The sequence below is a fragment of the Cheilinus undulatus genome, linkage group 7, assembly GCF_018320785.1.
Source record: "Cheilinus undulatus linkage group 7, ASM1832078v1, whole genome shotgun sequence".
NCBI classification, from domain to species: Eukaryota; Metazoa; Chordata; class Actinopteri; order Labriformes; family Labridae; genus Cheilinus; species Cheilinus undulatus.
The window spans coordinates 15,323,065-15,344,681 of record NC_054871.1 but is presented as its reverse complement, the minus strand read 5'-3'; the positions used below and the strand labels follow the sequence as shown (position 1 = coordinate 15,344,681).

The following is a 21,617-nucleotide window of genomic DNA, read 5'->3' as shown; positions in this document are numbered from 1 at the left end:
ATTGAAGAGGACCGCAATAATAACAGAAAATGGAAAGATGAAGGGGAAGGAAGTAACAAAACAACCAAAATGGAGAATTTTCATTTCACTGGAAGCCTGTAGATATTTTTTAAAAAGTACACAACAAGTCATACTTACATAAATAATTGCAAAGCTTCGGTAAGAGCAGTATTATCAGAAACAAAACAACAACTTTAATAACCAACGAATTCAGGGAGCTGAAACATTAGCATAAAACCCCTAAACATTCACTCACAGTCATTTCCTTTATGAACTAAAGAGGCTAATGCTTTCTATGTCAGAGCTGAATGACATAAAATTCCTCTAAAACTCTTAGCCCAAGGCTGATGTGGCATGCATTGAAAATTAATGTTTGGGACAGTGAAAGTCATCAACCTTGAATAGCAACAAGCAAGTAGAGTGAATGGATGGGCAGTCCAGTTTTTCCTCATTCAGGTATTTCATCAGAATTTCATTAAAAGTTTGTCCTGGATTTGACTGAGTTTCCACCTGTATACTAGAATTTTATTTTCCTTATCAACATGCAAATCCCCTGTATTCTTGTGTCTGGTTGTGTTTGTAAGGACCCATCAATACACAGCTAAGCCTATCATGTAGGAGCTTAAGACTTGAAGCAGAGTTGGGAGAGCTAACCAAGCATTGTCATGAACTAACAAAAGAGGCCTTTTGTTTTAAGATAGGAATAACTCATTTGCTAATAACACATACTACTCACTGGTCACATTCATCTTACACTGATGTGTCATTTTATTTGAACCAGTGCCCCACAAGTATCATTTGCTAAATAGTATATCACTCTTTCTATCTAAAACATGTTTATGATCAAGAGAGGGGCCTCCTAGCTCGTGGCTTATTTGTTCCTATTCATTTGTATTTCCAGCAGCTTCACTGCATAAGTAGCATGCAGGGATATCGTTGTCAAGACAATGATGTATGTGCTGTTTATTTGCATAATAGGCAGGCAAATGAGAACTCTGATAGCAGGTTATTACTGGATGTATTGCTAATGCACAATGTGGGTCAGTGTGTGGGTCAGTTGATTGCAGTGTGCAGTCAACATGCTGTCTTTTCCAGAATACATCTCCTCTTAATTTAAGCCAACCAGATAGAAAGCTAAGCCTGGTGGACACACATATCTCCTGAAGCGCGGTAGATATGGCTGTCTTGTTATCAGGTACATGAATCCATGATCTATCCTAATCTATTTTTTTTTATTTCAAGCTGAATGAAAACTTTTTAATTCATATTCCAGTGTTTGTCCAATGTTCATGTATGTAATCTCAGATAGTCTCTAATGTACAAGTTATTGAAAGTTGACCATTATGTCTCTTATGTTTTGTAAATGTTGGATATACACTCACCAACCATTTTATTAGGTACACCTGTTCAATTGCTTGTTAACACAAATACTTAATCAGCCAATCACATGGCAGCAGCTCAGTGCATCTAGGCATGTAGACGTGGTCTAAATGACTTGAAAACCAAGCATCAGAATGGAAAGGAAAGGGGATTTAAGTGACTTTGAACATGACATGGTTTTTGCTGCCAGACAGGCTGGTCTGAGTATTTCAGAAACTGCTGATCTACTGAGAATTTCACACACAACCATCTCTAGGGTTTACAGAGAATAGTCCAAAAAAGGAAAATATCCAGTGAGCGGCAGTTGTGTGGCCAAAAATGCCTTGTTGATGTCAGAGGAGAATGGGCAGACTCTTTCAGAATGATAGAAAAGCAACAGTAACTCAAATAACCCCTGGTTACAACCAAGGTATGTAGAATGACATCTCTAAACATACAACACGCCACACCTTGAAGCAGATGGGCTATAGCAGCAGAAGACCACACCAGGTGCCACCCCTGTCAGCTAGGAACAGGGCTGCAGCCATAATTTAAACAGGCTCAATAAAATTGGACAATAGAAGATTGGAAAAACGTTGCCTGATCTGATGAGACTTGATTTCAACTGCGACATTCAGAGGGTAGGCTTGGAATTTGGCGTAAACAACATGAAAGCATGGATCCATTCTGCCTTGTATGAACAGTTCAGGCTGGTGGTGATGGTGTAATAGTGTGGAGGATGTTTTCTTGGCACACTTTTGGCCCCTTAGTAACAATTTAGCATGGTTAAAACACCACAGCCTACCTGAGTATTGTTGCTTACCATGTCCATCCCTTTATGACCACAGTGTACCAATCTTCTGATGGCTACTTTCTGCAGGATAATGCACCATGTTACAAAGCCCAAATCATCTCAAACTGGTTTCTTGTACATGAAAATTAGTTTATTGTACTCCAATGGCCTCCATGGTCACCAGATCTCAATCCAATACAGCACCTTTAAGATGTGGTGGAAGGGGAGATTTGCATCCTTGATGTTCAGCCGACAAATCTGCAGGAACTGCATGATGCTTTCATGCCAATATGCACCTCTGAGGAATGTTCCTAACACCTTGTTGAAACTGTGCCACAAAGAATTGGGTCAGTTCTGAAGGCAAAAGGGGGTTCAACCTGGTGGCTAGCAAGGTATCCCTAATAAAGTGGCCGGTGAGTTTATATTTCTGATTCCAGTTCTGCACTTTACACCCAAGCGTAAGAGCTAGCCTCATGCCACTCTTACAAAAGCAGCCACTGTACAGTACAGAATTTAAGTCACACTAGACACCTGTTCTTGGAGGTCTCCCAGAAAAAGGTTTCTTCCTGGGTGACAGTTTCCATCACCCAGATTCTTCTCAGCTGTTTAGTTAAGAGAAAAGCTGCAGAAAGTGTACTGTTCAGAGCTGATGGCCCAGCACAGTGGTTTCCAAATGGTGAGCAAAGACACACTGTTGTGCCTTCAGACAAGTCCAGGTGTTCAATAAGTTTATGTACTACAACTATACATACAATATAGATACTGTAACAGGTGTTGTACCAGCCCTTTGCAACATAAAGTTCAAAATACTGAGGTTAAGGAACAACTTAAAGACAGAAAGCAGCAAATAGATGTCATTTAATCAGAGAAAAAGGACATGCATAGAAAGGTAAAGAAAAGATTTCAACATTAGAGAAGAAACAGAAGACAGAAAAAGAACAGAGGGTCTATTATTCTTATGAACAATCAGCATCAACTCCAGTGATTCAGCGTCAAACAAAAAGAGTGGCATCAGTGTGACTCAATGAGGAAGGTTGTGTTGGCTTCCATTTATGTCATAGTTTTGTTCCATCTCTCTTTGAATGGTTATAATATGGAGAACAAATTACTCACCAGCTGACTGAAACCAGCAGATATCCAAAAGTTTAGTACAGAGGGTGAAGTTTTAGTTCCAGCTGAGGCTCTGAGCAGTTGTAGCCACTGACTTACGAGTGACATGTGGAGATCTCAGCCACAGGAAGATTTTTATGTGGTGTCTCTGGGCATGAGAGGCTATTTCTGCTGCATGGTGTCAGAATACACACCAATCGTACACAGCACCACACCACATGCTTGTGTTTACTTTCCTGTATGTGTGCAGTGTGGCTGAGGACTTACTGGATGAAGGCCACCTCTATTCTTGTGTGCATATACTTTGGATGTGTGTATCTGCAGCCATGGACTAAGGGATTTCACTGCGGCTTAGAGAAACTTTCAGAGCTAAGTGACAAGCCTACCTTCTGTCAGCAGCTGCATCAAATGTTCCCCTCTATTAGAGCTACAGAAGGGTTTTCTGAAGGCCTGTGTGTGCGAGAGTTTATGCAGAATGTTATTTGATCCGGTAATTTCTCTGACGTACTCTTGCCAACAGAAATGCCACTTACTCGCAGCAGCCACCTCCCTAATCACACCGTTTTGACCAGGCCAAACAAACTCAGTGTTGTACAACTGCACTTTGTTCCCTTTTCCAAGAAGGTCATGTTTTTAGGGTTGTGTGGGTTTTTCAGGGGGATTAAGTAAATGATGGGACAGGATATCATGTAACTTGGTGGAAGTGGGCAGCAAGTAGCCAGGGAAAGCCATTAAATAAGCTAAAATCTGTTATGAACATTTTGTTTCTGTGCACTTGCAGATGTAATATAAAACTGATTTACCGTGATTGTTATTCACTCTCTGAGTGCACTAGATTTGATTGGCATAGGGAGAAAGACTGTAACATGATATTGCAATGTTGAACCAATCTATCTAGAGACATTGGTTTCTGTGCAACAATGGGTACTATAGATCAATTAAATTAAGGTCAGGGATATGTATTTGATATGTACATATGTACACTTCTCTCAGTGCCAGGCAAGGTCCTTGCACTGACACCTCTGGACAGGATCCGTGATCTGCCACTCCAGCACTAGCAACCTTAACAGTCATCTATCTGCGTATTGCAAGGCTGAGATCAACTGCAGACTTGGACTCATGCATGGGGTGGTGGGTTTGCTGGGCAAGGCATAGCGCTTGCAGTATCTGAGTACGCCGACTAAAGTCAGAGTCTTTCAGTCCTCGGTCCTTTTGGTCTTACTATACTCTTGTGTGGCCTGGACACTGGCAAATGGCCAGGGGCACTGGCTGGACGATGGCCATCAGGAAACCAGAATAGTACAGGACCAAGGTTGATGTGGCAAAGTGCCAAACTGCCATACCTGACCTGACTCAATCAAAATGAGAAAGACAGAACTGGTTGCTCTCTTTAATACAATAATTCATAATGGATTTGAAAAATTAAAATTGTTCAGCTGTGGTTTAATCTGTCTCATATTGTGTTTGTCATAGTGTAGAATGATGTGTTGATTTTGTTTGTTGAAAAATACACAGAGAAACTTAAAAGATAATTGCATATTAAATTGAATTAGCAATGTTGGAGGGAAAAAAATAGCAGTGAGGTTATTTTCCCGAATCGTTCAGCCCTAGTGTGGAAATATGTTGAGGGAAGTATCAGCTACCAGTGAAGTTCCACCATTATTTTAATCACCAGCCATTGTTGCTGCACAGTGATGGCGTCATTGTCCACAGCAGGGGTATTATCTAGAGCTTCCTGTGCTGATAAGAGTACTGTTTAGTAGACAGGAGGAGTGTCACATTTACAACAGCAGCAAAGGCTTGGTAGTAAACTTCCTTTTAACTGGTAGTAACACCCATATATGAATGGTCTTTTTTTAAGTGAAAAGTTTTCTCTGTGGAGTCCAAAACTGAGGATTAAAATAAGAGTAAAGGTTAAATGCAACCTCAACAACAGCCACTCTATTTAGACACAGCTCTGAAATACCTGAACGTTTATTATAACAGAGTCTCCGTTGGTTTCCATCACAGCTGCAGTTAGATTTAGCCCCTTGCTTGTAAAGTGTCCGAGCCAAAGGCAGGGCTGCTATTTTTAAACTGCCAGTAAGGTCCCAAAACTCAGCCGACCACAGGAGAGGGAGAGAGTTCACCTGCTTGGCACCTGGACTGGTTTGAAAACATTATAAAACCTTGACACCGATATTCTTGGTTGCCCTGCCAAACATACCTCAAATATCCATAGCCCTTTAACTTATGCAATCCAGACTGAGCTACAAAGTCAAATCAGACATTAACAATGGTACAAATTCCTAAAACCATTTCAAATGTCCCTAAACTTGATACGCAAAGTGCATTTAATCCAAGTAAGTCAAAAAGTTTAATTTAACTGATCTGTACAGTGTGGCTTCAGGTGTTTTTCTAATCAATACCCTCTGATCCAAATATTATCCCATTCTTCCTTATATCTGTGCCTACATTGTCATCATTATGGTCATTAAGATCAATCAGTTGGCCAAAATGTTCTTTGCTTTCTTTTCTGGTGTTCCAACCACTCAAGTATCTTCATACAACATGACGACATTAGCCCCTTCATACATTCACACACTAACTCAGTGCCATGCAAAGTGAAAAAAGTACCATACATTTTTACACAGCAGGTTATGTCTCTGAGAGCATTTATGGCTTAGTGTCAGTTTTTACCATGTCAAGGTGAGGTGGAGGTGTCACCTTTTTTGCAACATATTTACACATATGCATGTGTGCCATTCATACGCCTTTGGAATAGATTTTAATAGAGTAAACAAGAGGTAATGTGTAGTTTACACAGTTGAAAGTAAAATTGTACAAGGGCTTGTGGGTCCGACAGTCTTCTCCCGAGGAAAATAAATTCTTGGGAGACAAGGACAAACAGAGAGATTGGGGATGGAAAGAAGAGCTGATGCAAACAAAATATGGGACAGTTTAATGAAACCTGTTGTCTACCTCTTGGGTTAACAACGTAAAGCTGATGGATTGGCCAGATTCCATGTCCATCATCAAGTGGATCCTACTTGCAAAGCTTCAAGCCAAAATACTTGTCCTTGTTCAGAGAATGACCAGACCAATCCACACCATTTGAAGAGAAATAGGTGGTATCTTCATGTTTGATTTTATTGAAGTGACTTCAGGCCTGTAAACAATAAAAGCAAGTAAAGAGATTAGCGGCCACAGCAGCAGTTTTATCAGAACTGGATTTTTTTTTGTCTAAGAAAAGAGGATCACACTGAAAGCTTTTCTTGATGGAAAGTATAGCTTTGCCTTCACCCTGACTTTCTTCAGCTAGTTGGGTTGGCATTGTACAAATTGGGAAGTGACTGCATCTTAATTTTTATGCAAGAAAGACCTGAATATTTTTCACAAGGACACCTAGAAATCAATTGAGAAGTAGGAACGGGATTCCCAGGCCCCAAATTGGTGGTAATTCTAGTGCAATTCATCCATCCATCATCTTGCTGCATCTTTTTTTTAATTATTATTTTCCATCTGAAAAATCCAGAGAATTATTTTGAAGACTTAAGCTGGGTTAGAAGTTGGTTATGTGACCACATTATAGTAACTCAAAATGACTATTTCCTGATATCAATACTAAATATGTGTGTTAAAATTGAGAAGGATTTGAAAGATGAGGGTTCACATTACATAATGAAATTTAGTTTGAATGTGATTCCAAGCCTGTATGTATTTAGGGGTAATGCTTGGCACTTACAACAGTGTGTTAATGTACAATAAACTATTACCATATCTGAAAAAACAAAATTAAATCCATCATCAAAACAGATCTTTGTACATGAATAACTCTTTGCAGGTTTAAAGACACTCATTTTTTGAGACTTGAGAGATAATCAAAAGATGTGTAAAAGGGTTGTATCAATACAGTAAGTCAGGTCCATCCAACAATCATTAACCAACATAGAGCTTCAATGACTTACAGTATTTCCTCTATTCCTATCAGAGTCTAAAGGTGGGTTTAGGTAATGCTCATTAAATCTGCTTCCTGTCCTCTGTGTAGGAAGCAGAAGAGCAGGAAATTCCAATGAAAGCACTGAACATAAAACAAATACAGTTTTCATTGTTATCCATGTCAAATCTCCACACCCTTAATCTACGTCTTGGCATGCAGGCTGTGAATTCCTCTTCAGATGAATTCACCCAAGCATACTTGACATTAATAACTCTGATTGTGTCACATAGCAACAGTAGAAAAGTGTTTCTTTCAATCATGTCTGTGCATGTAGAAGGGAAGGTTTGGATAGATGGTAGCCTTTAACTAAGTCAGAGAGAAACGTTTGACTGCATTAAGTGTGATAGAAGAGGAAGTGTTTTTAAACGGGTGGATGTACACTATAAGTGGATGATTCAGCACAAAGTGTAAAGCTGCTTTAAAACCAATCTCTCATGAACAATTATAATAAAACTGTTATATAAGGACATTAAACACATCTATGATTTTTAAAATGCCCTTTAAACCTGGTTCCCTTTTGTTGGTCAGCAACCACCCTCAGCCCAAGCCTCACCACTTTTTAGTCCCCCCTACCAACCATGTTCCATTCATAATATCAAGAACCCATCAACAGCCAGCCTTGGGACTGGCTTAAGAGCATTTAAATCATTACATCATTAATGACAGCATTTTAATCACTGTACAGTGCTGTATGTTAGTGTTTCCATGGCTTTCATAGGTTACGGACAATTGTCCCTGAGATTTTGCCACAGTCTACTGAGGCTGGAGAGTGCTTTGAATATCAGTACCATGGACTCAACTTAACTAGAACCTGATATCCATATAGTAATTCTGCTTGGAAGCAATAACATGAAGTGATAGTTTATTAAATTAAGCTTGACATGTTCTAGATTGAACTGAATTTTAAAATGTGAGAGAGCCAGTGCGACAAATAATGACAGATGTCACCGTTTTGTTCATCTGGTGTGTGTAAGCTGGGTATTAACTCTGAATTTCATAATATTCAGACACAAATTTTGAGTCGCACTAAGAAGTTGCGCAGACCTTCAGTTAGATTGTGCATTGTTTGTTATGCTGTGTACAAGGGGACAGGACAGCCGATCATGGCCCGCTTACGGCCCAACCAGCTGCCCTCAACTGCCTCCTAAGCTCTGTGGCGAGGCGGTGATTGCGGTGATAGCATGCAGGTGCGAGAGCACTGTGAGAACCAGTTTAGGGGAGGTGCCCAATCTCTGTGAAGACAGGAGCATAAACACCAAGCAGGAAACAGATATCCAGAATATTTTCAAAATAAAACTGAAGAGTGCCCCCCAGTCCCATACACTGGTCACAGAATTGATTCCCTGTCCCGGTGCTGTCTGATGCGTGTGTTCCCCCAATCTCTCTCCATACATCCTGTCTCTCTTCAGCTGTCCTATCAAAATAAGGGCAAAAAGGCCAAAAATTAACCTTAGCAAAACATTTGAATGACTTTTCCGATCCCATTTAGATTAATCAGAAATTCAAAGCTCTTCTTTTTCTATTTAAATACAAGTTTAAATATCTGACCATCTGCTTGATGGATTTTAAGTTAATTTGACGCACACATTCATCGTTCCTAGATGATGAATCCTCAGACCCTAAAGCTGATTCTCCGATGAGCATCACCCTGGGAGTAAAATTAATTTTTGTGTTGAGCGAAAAATCTCAACAGGATTTGGAGAGATTTTCACTAAATTTGACCCAGACAATCTTGGAAAGCAGAATGAAATCCCTGATGACTTGGTTGATGACTCAACTTTTCTCCTGCCTCTCTCATACAGTCAAAGATTACATTTTTTCCAATTCATAGTTATCAAGTAAATCCCTGCAGTCCCATATAAATTTACATCATCTTCTAAACATAAGTGACATATAAGATTACAAGATCCATTCTCAGACCCTTAGAAATGAAAAACCATATAAGACCATCTTAGTGTATCAACCTGCAAACCTCTGGACCCAAAAGACATAAGTACTGGTGTCTTTTGTTTGGACATATCCATCACAATTATTTGTTCAGAGGCACAATAATTGCAGACTGTGAAGACCGTTGCCTAAAAGCAAGCATACAGCTGTCATTAACGAGAAAGGTAAATGAAAATAAGATCTCAGCTGGTTAGAATTGCCACAGAGAGCATGTTTGCTAGCTGATATTAGCATTAGTTGCCCCGCTGTGGCTAAGTCAGGATTCAAAAACCTTTTAGCACTGAGGTTTTCCTCTCATCATGTCTCATCATAGCCTCTGTTTTATAGCCTGTTTGCTCACAAGTCAGCAGAAAAACCTTTGAAGATTGCAGTCTTAACAGTCACGTTATGCATAATAGACTTTTTCAGGATTTGCTAACAAAAAAATATGCACCTCTGTTCTGTCCACAATCCCCCAAAGAATCCAAACCCCTTCTCCACCTTTCAGAAAATGTGTGCTGAAACAAGCCATTCTCAGATTTTCCCCTCATGATGTCATGTGGGGAGTTAGCCCGCCCCCAGGCTCAGTTGGCCCTCCCAGCTTGGAATAAAGCTCCACATCCTTTAAGCCATATCCATTTCTGGAGAGGGGCGGAGTCATGGGCGGAGTCTAACACCTCATTTTACATTCACATTTAAAGCTACAGACACAGAAACAGCTCATTCTGAGCAGGGCTGAAACAGATGGGTTTTTAGACATGCAAAAATCCAACACTGGAGTGCTTTTTTCAGAAACAAACGTCACAGGCATGCTTTGGGGACCTCTGAGAACAATATAAACTTGTCTTAAAGGGGTAAAATATGTGAACTTCGGGGACATTTAGTTGCTCCTGATAGCTCCCTATCCTTTCCTTACAGTTATTGTGGTTTCGGGATTGATTTTTGTACAACTTCCAAATTTAAATTATTTAACAACACAATCAGAATAAAATACAACAGCAGTATTACAAACCTCAATACACAGGAGCTATTTCTCCAACCATTGACTTCAGAGGCCATGAGAAAGTGTGTTTTTATGTTCCCAATAAGTCCTTGACAAGCATCTCTGGAGACATGTTGGTTTCCCAGTAACTCAGCTGCTTTTAAGAAAACATCAGCACATGTTGTTTGTACACCATCTCTATGGTTTGCTTGTTGACATTTTTATGAATTTTACTTTATTTTGAGCAGTGCAGTCACTATGTCCCCTTCTCACAGAAACATACAAACAAACATAGCAGTCACAGCCTGATTCAGTAGGAAGTGTTTTATCACAGTGACCAGTGAAACACACTGGGGTTAAGAGCTTTTCATCAGGAGATAAACAGAATTGCTTGTCAGAATCAGAGGCATGTTGATAATCACAGAGCTTCTCTGACTTCTTAAGAAAAGCAGCCTTGAACCATGAAAACAATCTTCTCTTGGTTAATCACCATATGCACACTTTTCAAGTGAATGAAAGAAAAGCTCTCTCTTTGAGTCTGTCTTTGCTGGCTTGAATTGTGTTAAAAGGTGTATACGGTAAGTGCTTGTGTAGGCTTGCAGGAGAAATTGGAACTGGAACTTTCATACTGCTATATTTGGTGGCTTTCGTGGCACCGCCCCTTCCTCTTTGCTGTTCTAATATGTCGTCATGTGACCTTCGTACACAAGGTTTTGCAGTATTTTGGCGTCATTTTAGCTCTCTTATTTGCTACTACTCCCAGTTGACTCCGTCACCAATGCCGAGTGTGTTCACTCTCATATGTTGAATTCATCCATTTTAATGAAATGTTGGTCTGCTGTTTAGTAACGTGGAATTCAGTTTTACTAAAATAACTCCTAAATTCAGAAAAGTCCATTTAAGCAACCCCTGTCAAAGTGCTGCCTTCAGTGGGGCTGGAAAGACATCCAGCCCCAGGTACAAAAAGATAAGGTTAGCATTAAACACAGCCTTTGTAAACAGGAATTGAGCAGCTATGCAACACCATGCACTGGTGCTGCTCAGGCAGATATGTTTTAGATGATTACTACATAATAACATACATCCTTGGAGGCCATAGCTGCTTTGCCCAACAAAAATGTGTTGGAATATAGTGCAAGTTTTGTTCTTACTTAGAAAGTCATCTATATGTTTAAATTAAACTCTGGCTGAAGTTATCTAGTTCAGATAGTTAGTACTCCTCCAGCGGCTCCACTAGGCTGTGAGGTCCCTCAAGGATCAATTCTAAGGCCCACTCTCTTTTCTTTATATCTGCTTTGTAACATTGTCTTGAAGATGTTAAATCCTGAATGGAGGTACATTTCTGGAAACAAAAGAAATAACGTTGCATGCCAATAACATCATACCGAGGAGAAACGGGTGTGCAGTGTCCAGAGTTTTGCAAAAAAGTGGGGTTTTTTTTTTGTTTTTTTTTTTCTTTAATCCGAGACCAAATACACCGTTTGGCCAAAAGGCACAGAAATACCAACATTTTTAGAAATATCTGCCTGCATGTGGACAAGGGCTCATTTTTTTACTTTCCAACTCTTGTGAGCCTCACATTATACAGAAACTGAGCTGTTTTTGATAGAAGAGACTGTTATCTATCAGTGGAGTCAGCGCAGAAACTGAACACAATGCTGTTTGTCAGAGCTGTTAAATTTAAATAGCACATTAAAACACAGCAGTCAGTAGAGTCCTTTAGACAGGATTTAAACAGAATGAGCAGAAATAATGCCTTAATTGGAGGTGCTGCATTTCATCACGGTTGATAGTGAAATCAGACAATAACAATACGCTGTATTACAATGCTGCTGTTGATTATATTTTAAACTCGTCTCATGTGATCTGTTAGGGGTTTGGTCATTTTCCCCTTGGAGTCCAGATCCTGGAAAATGAGTACTGCAGTATTATTGTTTGACTGACCAGAAGGAAAATGTAAAGTTATTGAAAATCATTCCAATCAGCGATTCATTGTGGGAACAGGTTCATGCTGCACCCCTCAGGCCCCCCACTCTCCCCTCCTACGCACTCACTGAGAGCTCGGATGGATGTAGATCATTAACATACTCTGATGTTGTATTAACATATCCCACATCATTAGGCACAAGTTTCATCTGTGCATATAAGACACAGACACACTGACAGAAAGCAGAGAGCTTTTGATATCCTTTTGGATAAAGTTAAAATAAACATGCATTTAACAGCTAGGCTGGAACCATCACTTATGCAGCTGGAAATTGTTGAACCTGTATGCTGAGGGAAACAGTTACCAAAGTTACAAAAATTTTTTTGCAAATAAATAAAATTTTAAAAAATGAAATATCAACATAGCATTAGTATTCAGACCCTTTGCAAAAACACTTGAAATGTAGCTCAGGTTCCTCCTATTCCACTTGATCTTTGCATACGTGTATCTACACCTTGATTAAAATCCACCTCTGCTAAATAAAATTGATCTGACATGATTTGTAACAGGGCTTATAATGCACCATGTTGAGTTCAGTGATCATATGGTACCATTTCTGTTTGTTTTAAATTACAATTTGTCACTACGGTTAAATATATATTTAGGGCAATGTCCAATTAGGATTATTTAATGTGCATTTGTATATTTTTTTTCTGCTATTGTACCAAATTACTGTTATTTATATCTGTACAAAGATGTTGTTGATCACTGTTTTTGTGTATGTCTGGATGTCATACCCCACTGTTCTAAATAAAAGTTAAAAGTAAAAAAAAAATAAAAGAAAAAAAAGGCATGATTTGGATAGGAACACACCTCTCTATAGAAAGCTTCACAGCTGATAACGCTAGGCTCTGCCATAACGCCCAGATTTGTGGACGGCTGCAGTGATGGTTGTCCTTCTGGAACAGGATCTCTGGAGCTCAGTCAGAGTGACCATCGGGTTCTTGGTCACCTCTCTTACTCTTACTTCTGCAATCGCTCAGTTTGGCTCAACAACCACTTCTTGGAAAATCCTGGTTAGGCCAAACTTCTTCTATTCGAGAACTATGGAAGTCACTTTGCTCCTCGGAACAGTGAAGCAGAATTTTCTGTAGTCTTCCCCAGACCCCCAATATGTCTCCTTTGGATTAAGCTATGTAGCAGACCACAGTCAGCTCAACATAAAGAAGATAAAAATAACAGATTTTCATTAGATTATGACAATACTGTGATAATACTGATGGCTGTGATAGCTCTGCTCATGATAATCTTTACATGAAATTTTGATAGTTTGACATTAGTACCAAGAACAAAGAGTAAAAATTTAATCCTATACTAGACATCCAGTAGGTCTTAAAAAACAAGCAAAAATTCAAAAGTAACAGAAACATACTGTGATCACAGGGAAGATCTCTACAAGAATAGCACTATTACTATGATCATTTCAATTTTGATGTGCTTATAATTCTGTACTTAAATAACAATAGGGTTTTGTATGGGGACTTTAATTTGTAATGGGCTGGTTTAAGATGGTTGTACAAGTATTTCCACCACAATAAATCTTGGGAGTCATGTAGGGAAATTAGTGGGGTTCATGTTTTGTAATCTGCTGCTCCCTGGTGGCTAAGTGGAGAAACACAGACAGACAAATACAGTTTGATGATTCACCAGTCCAGTGTTCTGTTTCCTATTTTATTGTTGTGCACTGCACTTGATCATTATGTACATCCCGTAATGGTTAACAGAAGAGAAAAGGAGCACGTGAACAGAATCTTTACACAGTTTAGTAATACTTGAACTGCAGACAGGCAAAACACATAACATACTAGTAGTCTGTATCCAAATCAGATCACTTCCATACATACCACAACTGCAAACAACACACATCCACTGACTACGCTATAGAGGTTAGCTTTTTATCATAGCCGTAAGATAGCTGCAGATAGAGAATCCAGTCAGCGAGGGAGCTAAGGAGGGTTATTTCACACGTAGGTCCTTGGTGTAAATCAAGCACAGAAGCACATGTGACACACCTCTGTCTGTGAAGTCACCAAATAAAGCAGGAGCCTCTTGATCAGAGTCCACGTTTCAGCCTAACAACTAGAGTATTGATCCAGAGACACAGGACACAATAATCCTCCTGATCCAGTCTGCGTCCCAGCAGTCACACCAACATCCTCAGTGCAGATGAACAAATAGGAAGCCTTGACCATACTAAAGTGGGATAAAACATTATGGTGGTGAGGAAATGGTTAAAAACAACAGTTACATGTTTAAATCCTTCTACAGCACCTCCAAAACACAAAGGAGTAGAAACAGCCCTGAAACAAGTAACACCTTAACTCTTTATGTAGTGTTGAGAGAAATATTCAGCTCATGTAACTCCTTTTAAAATTAATTTCTAGCTCAAATGTCAAATTAAATGTGTCTTTACAGTGTCAGGAATACAGCGTCAGAAGCTTCATGAAGGATCATTTATGTTCATGGGAAACTGCAAAAGAAATCAAGCAATTCCTCCAGTTTCTGCTTGCTCATATGCCACTAAATGTTGTTTTAATAGGCCCGTGGACCTCATCCCAGGACTACCAATACTTTTACAGAAGGAGACAAATGAGGCAGTCAATTTTAGTCATGCAGTAGAACAATCACATCAGACAGCATGTTAATGTTTGAGCCTTCTGTTGTAATGAAATGTTGACATGAAATCGTGCCATCGACTGAGTTTCCACCAAAGGGATAAGGAACTTTTGGAGCAACTTGGCGCACAGCTTTGGAGACAGCTAGTCAGTATAAATACCTACCTAAATACCATCCTTGATGATTAACTGACCTTTGATACAAACAATGACCACTTTTGCAAAAAGGCCAATCAGAGACTGTTCTTCTTGAAAAAGTACAGGGGACTTAAAGTTAATAAATCTCTAATCTATTTTTTTAAATTTAATATTTCATTCAACTTCTAATGAGTCCATTTAACTTTTTCAGTGATATGTTGGGTCGGTAACCTCTACCTTGTCAACAAAAACAGGCAGAGAAATATTGTTGCCAAAATATTTCTGGTATTGACTTGAATGATCTTGTTGGTTTTTTGTTTTTTTGTTTTTTAGTGAGAGCCACTAAGGAGCAAAGGTCATCCTGGGAGATCCTCAGAAACCTTTGCATGCAGAGTTCAGACTTCTAGCAATAGGTTTAGTTCCAATAAGATCTGCATGTACTGACAGAAATCCTGATACTTATGAATAGTTCATACAAAAGTCTTTGGCTAAGAGTGTGTTCATTTAGGGATATTTTGTTTAGAATTACACAATAAATTGATTAAGATTGATTTTTATCCTTTATCACTTCTTTTTGTACGTCTGTCCTGAGAGGCTTCAAACTTTCTTAGATGCAAGTATGGGGGTATGTATCGGGGAACCACTGGTCTGTAGCTTCAATATGGACTGACATTTAAAGAAAATGACATCTATGCAATATAATTGACAAACAGTGGAAATAAACCAGTCTTATAATTGTAAGCAATCCCCTACACACTGTAGAAAGACGGTAATGGATGGAGGACTTCCTTATAGTGAATCTCTAACAACCAAAAGACCCTAGTACCTCTGGTGAAAACACAGACAAGACAAACAGCTGCATTATAAAGATAACTTCAAGTGTCAGTTCTGTGACATCGATGTCCCAAAAATGTAAACATGTTGTTTAAAGTAAAAAATGTTGCAGTGCTATGACATGAAGAATTCGAGTCTAATCAGGAATTTAAGATATGAAGCAGTACATACAGTAAATCACCAAAGAACACAGTATTTTCTCATGTATACATTTCTTCAAAGTCAGCCCACCAGTCTCTGAATGAAGTCTCTGAGGCCTAACGTCAGATAAGCAGCACATAACCACATTTGCTTTTTGTTGTTTGGAATTAGGTATTGCATTTGACAACAGGCTTTAAAGTGAAAAATACAATTTTTAAGTCTGTGACCTAGACTTAAAAATTACTCCAGTGTTTCTGCTGGAGTAGAACATGGTGGTTACATTTCCAAACATGTCATCCTCAACATACATTAGATGTTAACACACGAAGCTCATCTAAACAGAACAAAGCAGCACGCCTCATACACAAATGAATATGAATAAATAAATAACAATGGCTTTCTTTCAAAGCTGCACTGAGTAAAGTTTGTGCTTTCATAGAGCTACCTTACATGAAAAAAGACATGTTCCTGTTTGAGTGAGAATCCATGAGGCCTCAAGGTGCTTCACGTGTGGATCTGTACATGTGCTCATCCTTTAATAAAGCATACAAACTCTTAGGTCCCAGCACACAAACCTCAGTCACATCAATGACATATGATTTCCCTACAGTACAAGACCTTTTTGATTACCCTTCATATGAATAAATAAGCCAGGAGTTGAAATGTAAGCGGCCGTCTGACCTTTGTATTTATTGTTGTAGCCCATTATTTTTGTTAAACAACTGTGCCATTCCCAGTAGACTCAATCCTAAGGCTAATGGAGATGGAAGCAAGCCTGTAATCACAGCTAGCATCAAAACCAGTGACAGCAGTTTTCATTCACTTTGACAAATACATACGTTCATTAATAGATTAATTATTTGTAGTTAAAAAAAGTCCCGTTTTGGACAAGTTTGGAAGATTAAGATGAGGGAAAGTTGTTGAATTAAAGGAACTGAATTTTTTAAATACTAATTTTAAAACAAAATTACAGAATTCTTCATGGGTTAATGGCTTCATTACTGTTAAATGCTTTCTTGTGCCCTACAGACTATCTGCTGCTCTGATTAACTTTCATTTAGTCTGTGAAATGCTTATGTAGTTCACTCCCTGATGTGTTTTTCTTATCTCCTCTCGTCTCTTTTGATCTCCTTCTAAATCAAGTGGGTTTTTTTTTTTTGTGTTTCCCAGACATCCCGGCGACTCTGCTTTGATTGGTGGGTTGGTTTAGGACGAAGGACACTCAACAAGAAGGACTATGTTGCACCACATAAATACAGTAGGTAGGTAGGAAGATCACGTTGTAGTTTCTGAGTGTTTTGCCGTCTTTGTAGATCCACTGGATGTTCTGTTTGTGTGTTAAAAGGTGAAAGCACAGGTATAAAGGCAGATGTCTGAGGGTGTGGCTGCAGTATGTTGACCAGAGGTGGTGACACAGTTTGTAGGTTAAAGATGACAGAATCAGCAGGGACATCCTCTCCTTGCTCACTTCCTCTCAGTATTTATTTAGTAGAGGGCTTTTTGTCCTTGGCTTTCAAATTCTGACCAGGCGTCATTTAGTTCCATGAAAATCATCTTGGCATATTGTTCATAGGGCTGTCCTGTCGCCTGTGATGGGAGACAGACACAAACAGAGTTTAATCCACAGGACAAATGCTTAATTCCCATGAAGAAAGACAGAAGTTAGAGGCTGAATGCGTAAAGAAGGGCACAAAGTTTCCTAGGTTGAAGAAGTGAAGACAAATTAAAAGTACCTGGAACCTGCAATCTCTTTACTGGCCTGCAGGGGGCACATCTATTTGTTGCTAAAAAGTTTGTATTACCTAGAGCAGTCTTTACCAAAATTAAGAACACTGGAGCCTTGTTTTGAAATCTGAAGATCTTCTAGAGGCCACCAAAACTGACATACAACCACAACAGAAGATTCAAAGTATTCACCGATATTTTATTTCATGAACAGGGAACCTCAGTGCTTTGTTCTTAGATTAAAATTGCTAAGAAAGCTCTTGCAGAGAAATAAAAGTACAATAAAAAAGCCAGCAGCAATCATTGTGTTTTGATCTGGCATCTGCAAAGTCACCTACATATTTTCCTTTTCTAATATTAATCTCATGAAACTAACTTTGTGACTCTGCAAACTCTGCAGCTCTCCTGAACACATTATCAGTAAGCAAGCAGTGTAAATGAATTTTTACCCACACCGATGAAATCGGCAGGGGGTTATGTAAAGGGTTCTGTATCTTTGTATGTTTGTTTGTTTTTTTGTATGTGTACAAGATAACTCAAGAACAGAAAGTCGGATCTTCACCAAACTTTCAGGGAATATTGGGATAGTGACAGAGAAGAATCGATTAGATTTTGGTGATGATCCGTGCACCCGTTCGTTTTTTTCTCGGACTTCGAAATTTTTAACACCATAGTAATCAATGGGAGCGTGAGTTCCTCGGTGGCACTGCTTAGGCGTGGGTCTGCCGCCTCAGACGGCCATTCTAGTTAAGATTGTCACCAGTTAATTCAACATCAGTTATATCGTGACACCATCTCTGTACAGCAGACAAAATAAATACAAAAAGGTTACATGTAAGTTAAATCTTCTGGCTGTGTTTTGTTACTTCTGGAACATTACACTACACATAATAGTATTTTATGATAATCTGAAATGAGAATTCAATTTTTGAGATTATGTTATAGTTTTCAGTTATTATAAATTACCCAGCTGTAAAGTTGTAGCAATAGATATCCATTCTCTTGTTCACACTTAGACCTGGTTTAAAAGAATAATACAATCATGCCTTTTAAAGTGTATAAAAAATCCTGAAACTCCACAGCAGCAATAGCAACATCGTCAATCAACCATATAACTGCTGTCAAGTAAGAACAAGAACTGACACATGCAAGTACTTGAACTAACAATTTTACTGAGGTCTCATGCAGAGAGCAAAATCAGGAGGAAAGCAGATAAACAAGAAAGAAAGAAAAAAATATCAGAAAATCAGTTATAAAGAAAATCTAAGTACATCAAAACTTCAAAAGACACTAAGTTACTACTAAAATTATTACTAAGTTCAGAAAAATCACCTCTTATTGGAATTGTTCCAATAAAATTGTATATTTTTATACATTTAATCTTGTTTTGGTAGTTTATCTCAAATCTACTGACTTTATTTTATTGCTTCAAATGTGCGTGTTTGTATTTCCTCTTCACAAACATCTGTGAGTGTGTGAAACAGCTAGAAGTATGTGTGTATTTGTATTTGTGTTTATGTATTCCCTTATTCTGAACATGTGTGTGTCCATCTGTCAGGATAAGCCTGCTTTTATGTGTCATTTGTACGCTTTTACTTTTGTTGTCATGCATAACTGTGCCGATGTTTTTGGGGGATTATGCAACTGAGTCACATCCGACATAACGCTGCCTACAAGTCTGTCTTTTACTGATGACTGAAAACCTGCCATTATTGATTGGCAGTTATTGATCCTGTGATTCACTCATACGACTCCGTTGATTGTGCACGTTTTGGGTTGTGTCTGACCATGCTGTGATATAAAAGAGAGGATGAATAGGGCTAGGAGGCTGTGTTTTCTCTTTCTTCTGCATGCTAGTAGGCTCTACCTAGGACTTAAACAAGGTAAGATGAGTGATTTAATAATTAAAAAAATTTAAAAACTACCAAATCAGCAATTGAGCAATACGTTGCTGGCTTGTTATTGTTTTTTTAATTAGCTAATGTAAGTCATTCTCTGTCTACAGAGGTACACGCTACCTTTGAGACTCACAATTTTCAGCTCCATCAAGGAATCTTGTTCTTCACGGAGCCAAACAAATATGCAGGACTGCTTCAGTGTCTTATTGTGAATACCCAGAGCCAGAATGTTCCTGATTCTACACCTCATTACAGTGATCTGTTTGGAGTCCATCCTGGGCGCTCCTCTAGCCATGAAGACTCCAGACTCAAGAGAAGACAGTATCAACATTTTCCTGACTATGGCATGGCAAGTAGCCAACAGCATTCGTCCTAATTCCAGCTGCTATGTCTGCGGTCTGATGCCCTACACAGCTGGAGAGGGTTTACCTCTGATGGCATTACCTGCCTCTGACTGTGACACCTGTCGCCTCATGCATATCCCCTTGTCTTCGTCTCACCCTGATTGCAGCAAAGGCTCCAAAATGAGACCACTCGACTGCTCTGGAGAACATGCAAACTGTCAAAAGTGTCTTAAACGCCCTAAACCTGTTCCCATCCAGCTCATTCCTCAGCCATTCCCTTGGTGTATGGAGAATGATGGCGACACACCTGTAGGACAATCAGACTGTCTTCATACCTTTAAAGGGGGCTCAAAACAGACAAGTATGGACTTTAAATCTGTGAATACAGCACCTCAGAGGTGTTTGGAAGCAGCAGGACAGGCTCGGTTTAGCGCTTTAGCTCGCCGTACTGCTAGCTGCTCCATCTCCTCTCCTGTAGGAATGTACTGGGTGTGTGGAAACCTAGCATACCCTTATCTACCTGTGGACTACAAAGGACGCTGTGGCTTGGCATACATCATCCCAGCTATGAGAGTGTCTCACTCCCTGCCACTTAAGCCTCTTAATAAACGAACACGGCGTGGCGTTTCGGACATCTTCGGGACTCACCGTCAGTCCCCCTTTAAGAACATTCTCGGTGCCCTTCTTCCCACATACGGAGTTATGTCTACCTTGGATCAAATTGCTGATCTGTCTCATGCTATAGAAGTCATAGCTAATGAAACCAGTAAGGCTCTCATGCTGATATCCAGTGAACTCGCCTCTGTCAGACTGTTAGCTCTGCAAAACAGAGCAGCTTTGGATTTTCTGTTATCAGCCCAAGGAGGAACATGCGCTATCATCGGTTCTGAATGCTGTACCTTTGTGCCTGATTATAATGCTACCATTGTTGACATAATTAATCACCTTCATAGTACTGCTGATGCTGTTCATCAGGAGAACAACTCTTTAGTTGACATGTTGAGTACTTACTTTGGAACAAACATCTATCAGATTATTCAGATGATAATCTTCTTTATTGTTTTTGTTGTTTTCCTGTCATTGTTTACATCCTGTGTAAAAAAGTTTGTGTTCAATTTATGAGTTATTCACTATCAACTCTTGATCCCCCAGCACTAGTATTAACATTTTTAAAATCCTCAGATGTTACTGGATATTTAGAGTAGAGTTAAACTGCAGCAATATATCAATTAGCAAATAGTCAAGTCTGTTTTCTCAGCTTGTCCTTTCCTAGTTTTATCATAAGAATTACTTTTACACTGAATTTTGTACAGGTTAAATTTTTTAGGAGTAATAAATGTTTCTGTTGCAGTAATTACTTAATGCAGTAGATTTTTATTTTGTTCTACGTGTCTCTTTAGTTAGTAGCAAAAGAACACTACTACTGTGCTACTGAAGTTTTGTGATTGTTAGTCTGTGCTTTTTTTTTTTTTTTTTCTTTTTTTTAGCCAACAAAAGACTAAAGGCTCTATTAACATTCAAAATATGACATATTTAATATTTTCCACTAAAATGCTAGCTTACTGTCATTTCGGTACATTGATTTGTGTTTAAGCCAGATAACTTAAAAAGAAAAAAATATGTCTACAGCATACAAGGGATGATCATTGATCAAAAGGATTTGGTTTAGATGAAGAAGAAGAACAAAAGAGAAAATGGATGAGTTTTAGTTTAAATACCAAGAGTCTTTAAACAAAAGCCAGAAACTTAGAGTTAAAAGAAAAGCAATATTGCCATTGACAGATGG

At 38.9% G+C, this 21,617-nt stretch overlaps 3 protein-coding genes across 6 annotated transcripts in view; 1 reads left to right on the top strand and 2 right to left on the bottom strand.

The window, feature by feature from the left end:
• lepr (leptin receptor) overlaps nt 1-3,360 on the bottom strand; it is a 70,164-nt gene extending 66,804 nt beyond the window's left edge. The window contains exon 1 of the mRNA XM_041791042.1: nt 3,266-3,360. The gene's annotated coding sequence lies outside the window, so the exon portion shown is untranslated. The remainder of the gene's footprint in view (nt 1-3,265) is intronic.
• Nucleotides 1-21,131, top strand: part of LOC121512061 (syncytin-A-like) — a 42,724-nt gene extending 21,593 nt beyond the window's left edge. The window contains exons 2-3 of one of the 2 annotated variants that reach the window (XM_041791048.1): nt 17,035-17,122; nt 19,743-21,131. In XM_041791048.1, coding sequence (XP_041646982.1) covers nt 17,035-17,122; nt 19,743-20,953 — 1,299 coding nt within the window. In that variant the 3' untranslated portion in view covers nt 20,954-21,131. Of the gene's footprint in view, nt 1-17,034; nt 17,127-19,742 lie in introns of those variants that run through there. The other variant, XM_041791049.1, reaches the window with a different exon arrangement.
• dnajc6 (DnaJ (Hsp40) homolog, subfamily C, member 6) overlaps nt 17,123-21,617 on the bottom strand; it is a 62,727-nt gene continuing 58,232 nt past the window's right edge. For all 3 annotated transcript variants that reach the window (XM_041791046.1, XM_041791047.1, XM_041791044.1), the window contains one exon: nt 17,123-17,451. In XM_041791046.1, the coding sequence (XP_041646980.1) occupies nt 17,350-17,451 (102 nt within the window). In that variant the 3' untranslated portion in view covers nt 17,123-17,349. The remainder of the gene's footprint in view (nt 17,452-21,617) is intronic.